Source organism: Eimeria maxima, genomic scaffold, assembly GCF_000499605.1.
Source record: "Eimeria maxima Weybridge genomic scaffold, Emw_scaff222, whole genome shotgun sequence".
Classification (NCBI taxonomy): Eukaryota; Apicomplexa; class Conoidasida; order Eucoccidiorida; family Eimeriidae; genus Eimeria; species Eimeria maxima.
Window position 1 is genome coordinate 963 of NW_013563689.1, and position 14,038 is coordinate 15,000.

The 14,038-nt window shown below is 50.6% G+C and overlaps 2 protein-coding genes across 2 annotated transcripts; one reads left to right on the plus strand and one right to left on the minus strand.

Moving 5' to 3' along the window:
• Positions 1–7,395: 7,395 nt before the first annotated feature.
• EMWEY_00022590 (hypothetical protein, conserved) lies at positions 7,396–10,511 on the plus strand (the record flags this gene model as incomplete). Its single annotated transcript, XM_013477908.1, has 8 exons — positions 7,396–7,521; positions 7,734–7,815; positions 7,992–8,105; positions 8,323–8,555; positions 8,774–8,887; positions 9,096–9,345; positions 9,535–9,614; positions 9,786–10,511. The coding sequence occupies 8 exons, from the start codon at positions 7,396–7,398 to the stop codon at positions 10,509–10,511; spliced, it is 1,725 nt and encodes a 574-aa protein (XP_013333362.1).
• An 848-nt stretch (positions 10,512–11,359) lies between these two features.
• On the minus strand, positions 11,360–12,998 carry EMWEY_00022600 (phosphopantethiene--protein transferase domain containing protein, putative; the record flags this gene model as incomplete). Its single annotated transcript, XM_013477909.1, has 6 exons — positions 11,360–11,490; positions 11,627–11,769; positions 11,969–12,055; positions 12,178–12,264; positions 12,399–12,486; positions 12,632–12,998. The coding sequence occupies 6 exons, from the start codon at positions 12,996–12,998 to the stop codon at positions 11,360–11,362; spliced, it is 903 nt and encodes a 300-aa protein (XP_013333363.1).
• Positions 12,999–14,038: the final 1,040 nt, after the last annotated feature.

The window sequence follows — 14,038 nt, forward strand, 5'->3', positions numbered from 1 at the left end:
TTGTATTCTTAACAAGACCACATAAGAGGCAAAACAGAGAAAAATCCGACGAGATAGACACTGCAGCAGCAGTAGCCGCAGCAGCAGCAGCAGCAGCAGCAGCAGCAGCAACAGCAGCCAGGTCTACAACTGCTGCTCCACCTCAAATAAATCCGCCTCCCTTTTCCCTCTTTAACTCCTTTAAAGAGTTATCCTAATAACTTTTACAGCGAATGCATGCAGCAGCTACACCGTGTGTGTGCAGCAGCAGCAGCAAAAGCAACAGCTGCCGCCGCCTGATGCTGCTGCTGCTGTTGCTGCTGCTGTTGTTGTTGTTGCTGCTGCTGCTGCGTTTGGTCGAGCGCCACCGCATGCGCTGTTCTCCTAGTACTGCTGCCTTCTGTCTTTTTTATGATTTGTTTTTGCAATTTAATTCAATGAGTCAATTTAAAAGAGGCGGACTGGGGAAGTATGTTTTGCTGCAGCAGCAGCAGCAGCAGCAGCTCAGCAGCAGCCGCAACGGCAACAGCAGCTGTATATACTATGTAGCCAGGTCTGTTTGTACCTCATAAATAATACACTAATGCATGCATGCATGCATTCTAAGCAAACTCAAGGCATTGTTTACTAGTAGTTTTTACATTATTGCATGCATCCAATGGGGCTGGTCTAAATATCTGTTGAAAAGCAGCAGCAGGGTTAGCAGTAGCAGCTCTGCAGCAGCAGCTGCTGCTGCTGCAGTGTTTGTACATACATGCATACACCGAATACAACACGAACACCTTATTAAGTCCCTCCCTATGCCGTTCCCTTACGTGTCTCCTGTCTCCACAGCAGCAAAAAGGGGCCTCTAGCAGTTACTTCCCTACCTTGCCACTGCATGCAGCAAGGAGGGTAGAGGGGAGGGACGGTGTATGCAGCTCTCTCTGCATGCATGTGGGGTTTCGTCACAACTGCTGCAGCAGCAAGACGCGTTGCAGCGCATAACAGTGTGTCTTCCTCACAGCTAGCTGCAAGCCCTCCAAGCCCTCCAAGCCCTCCAGCTCGTTAAGGAGACAGGAGGGGGTCTTAGCTGTCTTGTTTGTCTCCTTTTATATTGAATGTTACTACTCTGCTGCAGCAATGCTCACTATAAGGGTCTGCTGCTGTCTCTGCTGCTGTCTCTGTCTCTGTCTCTACTGAGGTAAGGGGACTGTCCCTAAGGGGACGTCAAGTACTAGAGGTAAGGGAGTTACAACAAAATTGCTGCAACTGCATAACATAGACACAAGAGGCACAAGGGCCTCCTTAGGGACGGGTCCTGAAGGGAAGGGGAGACAGAGGGGATAGAGGGGGCAAAAGTGTAGAGGGTGAGAGGGAGACAGAGCAAGAGGGAGAGAGAGGGAGAGAGAAAGAGAGGGAACGCGACGGACAGAGAGACAGAGGGACAGAAGAGAGGGTGAGGGAGAAAGGAGACAGGGAGAGAGAAGAAAGAGGCAGATCCTCCCTCTAGTTATATTACACCTTGCTGCAACTGACACTGCAAGACATCCATGCATGCATTCATGTCCTATCTATTTATTATGTATTTAATAACACTTTTTTGCCAATTATCTCTTAGCAGTAAGCAAACAGAGACAAAGGTAGTAAAGAAATCCTCATGAGCAACCGTTACCCTTGGGTATTCACCCCTTCTTGTGCCTGAGCACTTGGCAAACATAAGGAAACAGGGGGGTGGGGAGATCTAGTATCAAGCTTTCCTCCTGCTGCTGATGCTGCTGCTGCTGCTGCTGCTGCTGCGCGTCTTGTTTCTATTGCAACTCAATGCCCTGAGTGCCATAAGTGCTAGCCGCTGTTGCGCGTGTTTCTCTGCACCCTCCCCCTACAGCTATGTCCGCATGCAAAGCCCTAAACCCTAAGTACCACACTACAGCAGGCGAATATATCTATGTGTCCCCTCATTCCTGCCTCCTTGAGGGCTGCTAGGGGGGGGGAGCCAGCAGCAACTTAGTGCATGCATTAACGAAGGAGAGGCGTCCGCATATAGCAAGACTCAAACAGATCAATGCTCTCTCCTGTGTTACCCTATTTCCCCTGATAAGCTTCCTCGGGTTTAATGCTAGGGGAGGCTAAGGAGACGAGGGGATTAGGGTACCATGAAGGGAGGAGAGGGGGGCCCTTAGTACCTATACGATGGATAGTTTGTTGATGGGGCAGCTGCTTGTCTTATTAGGGTACCAACGAGCTGTAATAAGGCACAAGTAGTGTTGTTATTGCATGCAGATAATGTACAACAATCCTATATTGAGCTACAAGCCCCGCACTTTTGTGTATTCGCCTTCTTATAGGGATAGGGGTCATCAGGACCCCATGGAGGAAGAAAAGGTGTAAAAGTTGTTGATTAGATGTAAACTTTTTAAGGAAATAATTAGAGGAAAGAAATTCCCTTCTAATAGATGGTGGTCATCTGCATAAAAGTGACGAAAGCATGGTACAATGTTTGCATGCGCATGCAACTCAGTACTGCAGTGGTGTGCTAATAAGGTCATAGGCTTGACTGGGCAAGACTGCTGCGGTGGGGAACAGAAAAAGGAGAGGAGATATAGATGCAGGCAGCAACAAACAGGAAACCTGTTTAAAAATTCTTGCAGCAGGAGGTTTGAGACAACTGAAGGTGCAGCAGCAACAGCAGCAACAGCAACAACAAAAGGCAGCAATGTTTGCTACACGACGGATGCGCCAATGGCGCAGCAACTCTCCGACCTCACGCACTCACCAGGCTGACTGTAAAAGACAGAACATTAAACGAAACATGCCAGCTTGCTGCTGCTGCTGTTTCTGGTGCAGAAGGAGCAGGCCGTGTTATTGTAGCTGTGCCCCCAGCCTCCCCCATGGCGCTGCCTGTACACCGCACAAGAATTTGTACTAAAGAATCCTTCTTGGCGTTTGTCTTAATGCACGCAGATGGAACATATACAAGGTAAAGAACAACAATTTCTCAGTAGTAGCAGAAGCAGCAGTAGCAGCAGCAGCAGAAGCAGCAAGCAGCAACCACGGTGGTCCACGACACACCATTGTGGGGACCACCGCAGAGAACTAGGCTGCAGAGTTATTTTCTTGCCATCTTTCTTTTTATTTTATCATCATTTGTTCTTATAAAATATTAATTAAAGTAAAACATTAATTTAATTTATGCATGCGCATAAAAGGTTTCTTTTGGGGCTTTTTTTGCTCTTTATTTCTGAGGTGGCGCATGCAGATTGCCGCCCATCTTCTGTTTGTTGTACAGTTTTTTCCTGATGTTTACACACAATATACGAATTGTTTTATTATTTATTTATATAAATTTAATTTATTTTTGTTTATTTTTATTTTATTTATTTTATTTATGTGTATTTATTATTCTTTACAGCTCTCCTTCTCTCGTAAGATCGGTAAAGTGGGGAGAAGGGAGGCGGGGTCACCTCGATGCTGCATCGGCACCTGAGCAGCAGCAGCAGCAGCAGCAGCAGCAGCTTTCTGCTCCCTCGTTGCCTTTCCTTACTTCCTTTTTCTCTTTCCTTACTCACTTCTAACACCCCTACTTCATGTATTTATTATCCCCGACTGAGTTGGCACCATAGAGGAAGACAGCAACACCAGCACCAGCAGCAGCAACAGCAGCAGCAGCAACAGCAACCGCCAGGCTCGTTGCAGCTGCAATTTCTGCAGCTGAGTATTACCTGACGCATGCAGAAGAAGCAGGATTTTCTCTTGTGGTAACAAGACAAGAAAATAAAATAAAATATAAATAAATAAAATATAAATAAAAGAAAAGATATTCCCTTTGCTGCTAGCTAAGCTACTTGCTGTTCTGCTGCAGCTGCTGCAGCTGCAGCAACAGTCAGCAGCAACAGTCAGCAGCAACACCGATACGTAATACAGTTGCTGCTGCAGTCGAGAGGCTGTACAGCAGCAACAGCAACAGCAACAGTTCCTACTTTTGGTGTTGCTGCAGTAGCTGCTGCTGTTGCAGCTGCTGCTGCAGCTGCTGCTGCAGCTGCTGCTGCAGTACCTTCTGTGCTGCTTCTTCGTGTATAGATAGATGGCCTATTTTATTGTTTGTTTCTTTCTTAGCCTTAGGGTTTAGGGTTTAGGGTTTAGGGTTTGGCCGTTACGGCAGATAGGGTAGCCTGTCTCCCTTCGTGGAGACGGCTGCTGCAGGCTACCTGTCTAATATAACTGCTGCCGCTTCTGCAGCAGCAGCTGCAGCAGCAGCAGCAGCAGAGAATCAGAAAGCTGCATGCATGCATAATTAATTAATTATTTTATTTACTATTTAAACAAACTCAATAAAAAATGTTTTGCTGCATGCTTGCTGCATGCACTGTCTTGGGTAGCCCCACACCCCACAACGTGTCTGCTGCTGCTGCTGCTGTTGCTGCTGCTGCTGCTGTTGCTGCTGCTGCTGTAGCTACTGGTGCTCCCAGGAGACAGTTTCATTGCTGAATTACTGTCTCCTGTACGAGCAGCAGAGGCAGCAGCAGCCGTAGCAGCAACTGCTGCTGCTGCTGCTGCTGCCAGCAGTTCCTGCTGCAGCAGACACAGACAGACAGCATGTCCTTCCCCAACTGTGCAGCAACAATAAAAAAGGACTGCTGCTGCTGCGCAGCAGCTGCGGCTAAATCCGGCTGCAGTAGCATCTGCTGCTGTTGCTGCTGCCAGAGGCCGGAAACCTAAACCCTAAACCCTAAACCCTCAAATATATTTCTGCTGCTGCAGCTTCTTCTCCAGCTTCTGCACCTGCGTGGGCAAATCGTCTTGCCAGTTGGCAGTTATCAGCACTACTGCTGCTGCTGCTGCTGCAACAGCAGCAGCAGCAGCAGCAGTATATATACCCTTGACCCTCCGTTGTCGCCGCTGCTGCTGCTGCGGCTGCTGCTGCTGCTGCTGCTCCCTATGGTATATAAAATGCTCTCTTATATTTGCTTCCTCCATCCCTCTAGTGGCAATACGGAGGGGAGAAATATTGTGCAGCACCGTCGGTCTCCTGCTGCTTCTGCTGCTGCTGCTGCTGCTGCTGCTGCTGCTGTACCTGCTGCTGCTGCTGCTGAAGAGACGGCGTGTGGCCAACTCACTGCCAAAGGATTGAAAGCAAATAGGCTGCTTCACAAAATGATTTGCTGCTGCTGCTGTTGCTGCTGTTGTGGGTGCTGCAGCAGCAGCAGGTGATACAGCAGCAGCAGGCGATGATGCAGCAGCAGCAGCAGCAACAGCTGCTGCTGCTACGCGCTGACGGAAAAGAGGAGCTGCACAGCTCAATATGCTGCAGACCGGCCTTTGCTGCATCTTCGGCCTGTAGTACTGTTGCTGCCGCTGCTTCTGTCTTTGCTGCTGCTGTATCTGCTGCTGTTGTTGCTGCTGCTCCACTGTATTCAATGTTGCTCGTGCTGCTGCTGCTGCTGTTGCTGCTACCTCAGTCGAGTGCTCGCCCAGAGGGGCCAACGGGAAGCCATTAGACTTGCTGCGTCCTAGAGGGCTCCTGCTGGTGTGTCAACTGCTGTTGCTGCTGCTGTTGCTGCTGCTGTTGCCGCTGTCGCTCCTGCTGCTGCTGCTTCTCCACGTGCGTTTCCAAGTCCCTTATAACCCCCGCAAAGCGCCTGGCATATTCATTCCTCTCCTGAGTAACAACAGCTGCAGCACAGCGCAGCAACAGCAAGGGTCTAGGGTTTAGGGTTTAGGGTTTAGGCCGTCTAGTGCGCACAGCAGCAGCCGGGGGCCTATCGCTCAGGGGGTTAGGGTTTAGGGTTTAGAACTTAGAGTTAATAGTTTAGGGTTTAGGGTTTAGCTCACAATAGTACATTAGGGCTGGGGTTGCCATAAAGAAAAGTAGCGTAAAGGCCTCTCGTGGCGTCAATTTCATTCTGTAAACCCTAAACCCTAAACCCTAAACCCTAAACCCTAAACACTAGACGTGGCATTCACTTCCCTTGAGCCATTTATAATTAAATTTAATATTTAATTTTTTCTTTTCTTATTTTGTCTAAAGAAAAAGAATTGCTGCTGCTGCAGGTCTGGGGGCTGATCGGCAGCGGATGCTGCTGCGCATGCAACAGCAACAGCCGCAGCAGCAGCAACTGCAGCAGCAGCAACAACAACAGCAGCAGCACCTGCAGAAGCGGCGAGAGTGAAGCTTCCAGCCTTCTTCGCCGCCAGTTTAGAAGGCGCGTCTCCACATTTATACTGGGGCCTAAGTGGGGGGCCCAGTACACACACCTGCAGCAGCAGCAGCAGCAAGACCAGCCGCAGCAGCAGCACCAGCAGCAGAAGCCGCTGCCGCAGCAGCCATCAGAAACAACTGAGGCAACCTGACTTCCTTCGCTGCTTAAAATAAGCAGCAGCTCAACGCGCTCCTTCTGGGTCTGCTGCAGCTAAACAGCAGCAGCAGCAGCAGCAGCCTGAGCAGGAACAGCATCTGCAGCAGCAGCAGCAGGAGCAACGGCAGCGACAGCATATTGAGTAGTAATAAGCACCGCAGGATTAGCAACATCCGCCACAGCAACAACGACGCCCCAGAAGCAGCAGCAGCAGCAGCAGCAAAAGAAGCCGCAGCAGAAGCAGCCGCAGCAGCAGCATCGGCAGAAACAGCCGCAGCAGAAGCAGCCGCAGCAGAAGCAGCCGCAGCAGGAGCCGCAGCAATATCAGCCGCAGCATCCACAGCAGAAGCCGCCGCAGCAGAAGCAGCCGCCGCAGCAGCAAAAGCAGCAGAATTAGCAGCAGCAGCAAAAGCAGCAGCAGCAGCAAAAGCAGCAGCAGCAGCAATGGGGGCAACGTTTTCTCAGCCTGCTGTTGAGGATGGGAAGCAGCGGCTATTTTGGGGTTTAGTTGCTGTTGCTGGTGCTGCAGCAGCATTCTATTTAACGCGCAGCAGCAGCAGCAGCAGCAGCAGCACGATTTGTACAGATGAGGAAATTATTGCTCTATTAAAAAAAATTACTAAAGAGTTCCATAGAGTCTTCGCCGAGGCAGCACAGTAAACCCTAAACCCTAAACCCTAAACCCTAAACCCTCAACACCAGTTACTTTTTTTTAGAGGTAAACCCTAAACCCTAACCCACAGCAACTATCTAGGGTCTAGGGTCTAGGGTTTAGGGTTTAGGGTTTAGGGTTTATGTGCAGAATGACGTCTAATTTATTGTCAAGCCTCGACGCCAAAGGAAAGGGACGAGGAAGCCCAAGCTCGCGGTCTATACGGGAGACGGTAAACCCTAAACCCTAAACCCTAAACCCTAAAAGCCTAAACCCTAAACCCTAATCGTGTAAGCTAGTCGTTAGTGTATGCGTTGTTTTGAGGGTTTGTTGTTTCTATCCATATAGCAGCACCGATGTGACTCCCCCCTCCGCCCGCAAACCCTAAACCCTAAACCCTAAACCCTAAACCCTTTTTTTTTGTTGCAGATGGAGGCCGTCAGTCTACAACGAATGCTGCTAGCCCGATTAGAGGCAGCAGAAGCAGCAGTGTTGGCGACTGTAGATATTTCTCCTTCTGAGTTCAATTCCCGTTGTACCCATCTTGCAGAAACCGTAAACCCTAAACCCTAAACCCTAAACCCTAAACCCTTAATTGGCGTTTATATGGTGAAGGACCATATAAACCCTTAAGTAAAGAAACCATACACAGAAACATAAACCCTAAACCCTCGAAAGACAGCTAATCCTCATCCACTCCTCTAAACCCTCTAGGGGACACTGCTTCTAGGGTTTAGGGTTTAGGGTTTAGGGTTTGTGGTTAACAGAACCCGGAGGTCAAGAAGCTGGTCACCGGCATGCGACAGATGTATGAAGACGCAATGCAAGGAACCCTCCCTCTCCTCCCCGGTAAACCCTAAACCCTAAACCCTAATCATGAATACTTGTGGCGGTGCTGTCCTTATAGCCAAACCCTAAACCCTAACAGCCACCTATTTGTGAGTTTTGCTTTGTGGTCCACGTGCGATGGCTACATGATCAGGGTTTAGGGTTTAGGGTTTAGGGTTTAGGGTTTGCGGATACAGGACTGGAGGTACCTGAGGAATTAACACAAGAAAGGGTTTTGCAGATATTGCATAAAATTCAACGAAGAAAAGAAGAAAAATTTAGGCAAATATTGCAGGCAACCACAGAAAGAGGTAAACCCTAAACCCTAAACCCTAAACCCTAAACCCTTGCCCTTTCATAGCCAAAACCCGATCCCTTTGGGTCTTCTCTGTCTCTTGCTAATTAAATCTGCTGGTATTTATTTGTATGTTCGTGGCTCCTAGGGTTTAGGGTTTGTGATTTAGGATCTAGGGTTTAGGGTTTAGAGTTTAGGGTTTAGGGTTTAGGGTTTAGGGTTTGCGGCTGCAGAACTATCTCCGGAGGGTGCAACTGCTGCAGTGACAGCGCAGCTGCAGGAGAGCAACACAGAAGCAGAACGATCCGTGCTGCTGGAGGAGCAGCTGCTGCTGTACCACGAGCGCATGCAGAAGCAGCAGCAGCAGAAGCAGCAGAAGCAGCAGCAGCAGCAAGTGGAGCTGACGCCGATGGTGTTTCTTCAGGCGATTGCTACTCACTGCAGAGATCCTGAGTTCAAGGCTAAGGTGGGTCTAGCTAAACCCTAAACCCTAAACCCTAAACCCTAATTCTAAACCACGCCAGTAGGTTTATAGCGAAGCGGTTCCTCCTGTTGAACGAGGGTTTGGGGTTTTGGTTTCTCATGAGGGTTTAGGGTTTATAATCATCAATTGCTCTTGGCTGTCTGCCTGTCGCCAAAGAGAGATTTAGGGTTTAGGGTTTAGGGTTTAGGGTTTGTGAGCAGAAAGCTGCAGTAGACCAGAGCCACTCTGAGCACATCTTTGATTTGCTACGACGAGGACGAATGCCGCAGCGAGCAGAGCCTGTAGTTGTTGCTTGTGACAAGAGGCTGCAGCAGGTAAACCCTAAACCCTAAACCCTAATTCCTAAACCCTAAACCCTAATTCCTAAACCCTAAACCCTAAAAATTTTTTATGTGCTCGGGTAACGGAGGGATGGAAGCGTAGGCCTCTGCTGCATGCACACGGTGTCTACCAGGATTGTTGGCCTGCTTTAGGGTTTAGGGTTTAACCATTAGGGTTTAGGGTTTAGGGTTTGCGGTGCAGTCGACTTGGCCTGAGCTTTCTCTTCGTCTTGAGAGTTGCGAGGGAATGGATGCATATGTTCTCTGTCTTGTGGCTCCTGCAACCCCTAGCAGCAGCAGCAGCAGCAGCAGCAGCAGCAGTTGCGGTGTATCTGCACCTCTTAATTTATTAGAGGAATTATCTATTTTCTTAGAGGAAGGAGAAGCAGCAAATTGGGCATTAGATCAGCTAACCCCTATCTGTCTAGACACCGCAGAAATGCCTCAAGACGGTAATAAACCCCAAACCCTAAACCCTAGCTAGTGTGTATCTAAGTCCTCAACCCTTAACACGTTGCCACCCGCCCGTCTTCCCCGCAGTATATCGTCAGATGATTCATCAAGGGTTTAGTGTTTTGAGGGTTTAGGGTTTTTTAGGGTTTAGGGTTTAGGGTTTAGGGTTTGGTGGGGTGTATATGCAGCTGGAGTGCATGCACCTCTAAGGGAGGCTGTTTCTCAATATGGGCATTGCTTTGCTCTATTTAAGGGGCAGACGCTAAAGGTCCGCTAAACCCTAAACCCTAAACCCTAAACCCTTCTCCGACAAGTGTAGGCAGGAGAGCCCGATAGCAGAAAGGAGGTCGTTGCTTAAACGTCTTCTTGTGTTCTGCTGCTGCTGCTGCTGTTGCTGCTGCTGCTGCTGCTGCTGCTGTTTGTTTTGCTGCATTTACAGGGCATCTCTCCTTCTGTTAACACCTTCAAGAAAGTTCTTGAGGAAGCCATCGGCAGCAGCAGCAGCAGCAGCACAGGCAGCAACACCAGCAGCAACAACAGCAGCAGCAACAACATCATCAGCAGCAACAGCAATAGCAGCAACAGCATCACAAGCAGCAGCAACAAAAGCAGTAACAACAACCTCAGCATCAGCAGCAACAGCAGCAGCAGTAACGACAGCAGCAGCAATGACAACAGCAGCAGCAGCAGCAAACCGTCCGCTGATGAGTCATCTGGTGTAACTGCTGTCTCAGCAGCAGCAGATGCAGCTACACCCCAGGCAACCGAGGTAGCAGCAGCACCAGCAGCAGCAGAACCAGAAGCAGCAGCACCAGCAGAAGCAGCACCAGCAGCAGTTGCAGCAGCGGAACCAGAAACAGCAGCAGCACCAGCACAAGCAGCAGAACCAGCAGAAGCACCAGCAGCAGAACCAGCAGAAGCAACAACACTGACAGAAGCAGCAGCAGCACCAGCAGAAGCAGAGGAGGAGGTAGAAGCAACAGAAGCAGCAAAGAAAGAGGAAGCAACGGAAGGAGCAGCAGCAGCAGCAGCAGCAGAAGCAGCGTCAGAAGTGCCCAACTCCCCCCGCAAGATACAAGCAGCAGCAGCAGCAGCAGCAGCAGCAGCAGGTGACGACGACGATATGACTGAGACAGCAGCAGCAACAGCAGCCGATGCAGCATAGCTTCTGTTTGGGAGACAATCTATGTGTTACTGCAGCAGCAGCAGCAGCAGCAGCAGCAGCAGCAGCAGCAGCAGCAAGATGAACAGAAGCAGCAGCAGAAACAGCAGCAGCAGCAGCAGACGCAGAATTCCGTTAAAACAGGATGCGTCCGAAGTGGCCTAGTGGCTGACGTTGCATGCACAGCAGCAGCTGCAGTTTCTGCTGCTGCACTTGCTGCTGCTACGTCACTTCTACAGCAGCAGCAGCTGCAGCAGCAGCAGCAGCTGCTGCAGCAAGTCAGGGTGGCGCTGCGTGTATTTGCTAACAGGCGTTGAAGTTAACGCCTCAAAAATTGTGCAACCTCTCAATATATTTTAGGGTTTAGGGTTTAGGGTTTAGGGTTTAGGGTTTGGGGTTTAGGGTTTAGCAGCAGGCAACTACCTGCGCAACAGCAACCCCTGCATCATCAGAAGGAGACAGTAAAAGTGCCCGCAGCTTCTGCTGCTGTCTTGCTGCTTCTGCTGCACCTCGCAGCAGCAGCAGCGGATTCCCTGCCTGCCCGTGCTGCACCTCAACATCACTTAGAGATAAACCGCCTGAGCAGCAGCAGCAGCAGCAGCAGCAACAGCAGCAGCAGCACACGCATGTGTAACATCTGTAACTACAGTAGTGCCTGCATGTACTATCACTAGTGTCCTTATGTGTATACACCACCCGAGTGTTTAGAGTTTAGTATTTAGGGTTTAGGGTTTAGGGTTTAGGGTTTAGGGTTTGTATACTTGGACTAAGAATACTTAATCCAAGACCAAGAGCCTTAACTGCTGCTTCTTTAGCAGCAAATCTCCGACTTAAAAATCGTGCTGCTCTTCTTAGTGTTGCTGCTTCTTGTTCAGGAGTAGCTGCTGCTGTTGCTGCTGCTGCTGCTGCTGCTGCTGCTGTTGTTGTTGTGCTGCTCCTGCTGCTGCTGCTGCCCTGCTGCTGCTGCTGCTGCTGCTGCTGTCTTAAGGTCCAATGCAGCTTAAATAGGGTTGGATATGCCCGTCGCATCTCTGCTGCCTCAAGAGGCGACAGCAGACGTGAGGTGTATCTGCACATACAGCTGCATGCACACCTTGTTGCTGCTGCAGTAGAGAGACCCTTTCCTCTTGCTGCTGCTGCTGCACCTGATGCTGATGCTGCTGCTGCTGCTGCTGCTGTATCCGCTGCATGCAAACGGCCGAGGGTTGTTCGCAGCCGCTCTATAGAGACGATGTCAAGCCCCACGCCAGCCACATGCAACCTGCACAGAAAACCCTAAACCCTAATCCCTAAACCCTAAACCCTAGCGTCCAAGAAGCACTTGGCCAAGAACAAGGGTTTAGGGGTTTCTATCTATCGGGTGTGGGGTCTATGGCTTCCCGTTACAGGGCACGCTCAGCCGTCCGAGGGTTTAGGGTTTACACTTTAGGGTTTAGGGTTTAGGGTTTAGGGTTTAGTACTTGAACTGTCTTGGAGGGTTTAGGCAGCACAAAAATTCTTCAACTTCGCGCATTTGTTCTGTTTGCTGCGGAGTGTCGTGCGTAAACCTGCAAAAAATACAAACACTAAACCCTAAACCCTAAACCCTCATCCTCAAACCCTAAACCCTCAGCTTCAAACCCTAAACCCTCACCCTCAAACCCTAAACCCTCATATTTTAAGGGTTTACCCGATAAGATGCAGCACAGAATGCACCAGCAGCAGCTGCAGCCTCTCCTCTGTAGACCACGACTGCAGCAGACGCCGCAGCACTCCTCTGCAGCAGCACACACAGCAGCAGCAACAGCAGCAGCTCCGGTGGATTCCCCACAGGATCAACGCCAGCAGCAGCAGCAGCAGCAGCAGCAATAGAAGCAGCAGCAGCAGCAGCAGCAGCAGCGGAAGACGGACTTTTGAGGTAGAGGCTCAGGGTCTGCGTCTTGCATTGCTGCAGCTTCAAGCTTTTTCCTATCATCTTGCTGCTGTCTATACACCACAGCTGCAGCACAGCAGCAGCAGCAGCAGCAAATGGCAGCAGCAGCAACAAATGATAAGCAGCAACGAACGGGAACCGTCCGCTACCAGGCTTCGTTCGTACTAAGACTCTAGGGTTTAGGGTTTAGGGTTTAGGGTTTAGGGTTTACAGGGGCAGAGGAAAACATCGCCTAAGAACGTCCGCCGCCGCCGCCTGCGGATATCCTTAAGATCTAGCAGCAGCTGCTGCTGCGATTCTGCTGCTGCTGCTGCTGCTGCTGTGTTAATGTTTTTTGCAGGTGCAGCAGCAGCTGCTTTTGTTGCAGCAGCAGCAGCTGCTGCTGCTGCAGCTTTTAGCAGCAACTCCCGCCGCTGCACGAAGCGCTGCGGCTCCACAGCAGCAAACGATAAGATGTCTGTTGGCCCTAAGGCAGGCTTGCTGCTGCTGCAGCTGCTGTTGCTGCTGTTGCTGCTGCTGCTGCTGCTGCTGCTGCTGCTGCTGCTGCTTGGGTCATAGTCGCTACGGATTTCTTGCATCTGCTTCTCCCCCACGCAGTGCACACTTACGTGGCTCCTCTTCAGTCTAAACAGCAACAGCAGCAGCAGCAGCAGCAGCAGCAGCAGCAGCAGCAGCAGCATAAGACAAATACACATAAAAAGAGTGGCCTTCGATCCAGCATCAACTGACCTTTCCATTTCTAAGTCTAGGGTTTAGGGTTTAAGGCCTAGGGTTTGGGGTTTAGGGTTTAAGGCTTAGGGTTTAGGGTTTAGGGTTTACCCTAGGGAGCTGAGTAGTCCTGCGGCGAATGTTTGCAAACCCTCAGGATCGGCTATTCCCCTCAGCACTTCCTCCCCCTCTACAGTGACGCAGCACCCGCTGCTGCTGCTGCTGCTGCTGGTGTCGCTGCTGCTGCTGCTCCTGTTGCTGTCGCTGCTGCTGCTGCTGCTGCTGCTTCTGCTGCCTCGCGTTGCTGCCTTTAGTGCTGCCTGTTCAAAAGGCTCCAACAGTTTGTCAAATTCCTTAACCTTCTTGGACACCCTTATTAAGTCGCTGCTGCTGCTGCTGTTGCTGCTGCTGCTGCTGCTGTTGCTGCTGCTGCTTTTGCTGCTGTTTTTGTTGCTTTTGCGGCTGCTGGCGGTGTTGCTGGTACGATTGCGTACGGTGTTGCTGCTGCTGCTGTTGCTGCTGCTACGGGGGACCTTTGCGAGCAGAAATGCAGATGGTGTACGCACACCTGCTGCTGCTATTTCTGCTGCTGCTGCTGCACTTCTTGCAGCAGTTGCTGCTGCATTTGCTGCTGCATTTAATTGTGTTGCTGCCGCTCCCACGGGTCTGTTCTGTACGGGGGAGGGAGAGGAGCAGCTGCTGCACTGCAGCAGAGGAGGTGCAGCTACTCCTGCTGCAGCAGCATCAGTTGCTGCTGCAGACCCTATATGCCTCTGCTGCAGCAGCAGCAACAGCAGCAGCAGCAGCCGACTCGGGGGCCGCTTCGGGCCATCCATCTGCAGCTCCAGCGCATGTCTGCCACATTCAATTGTTAGGGTATATATAGCTCTAAACCCTAAACCCTAAACCC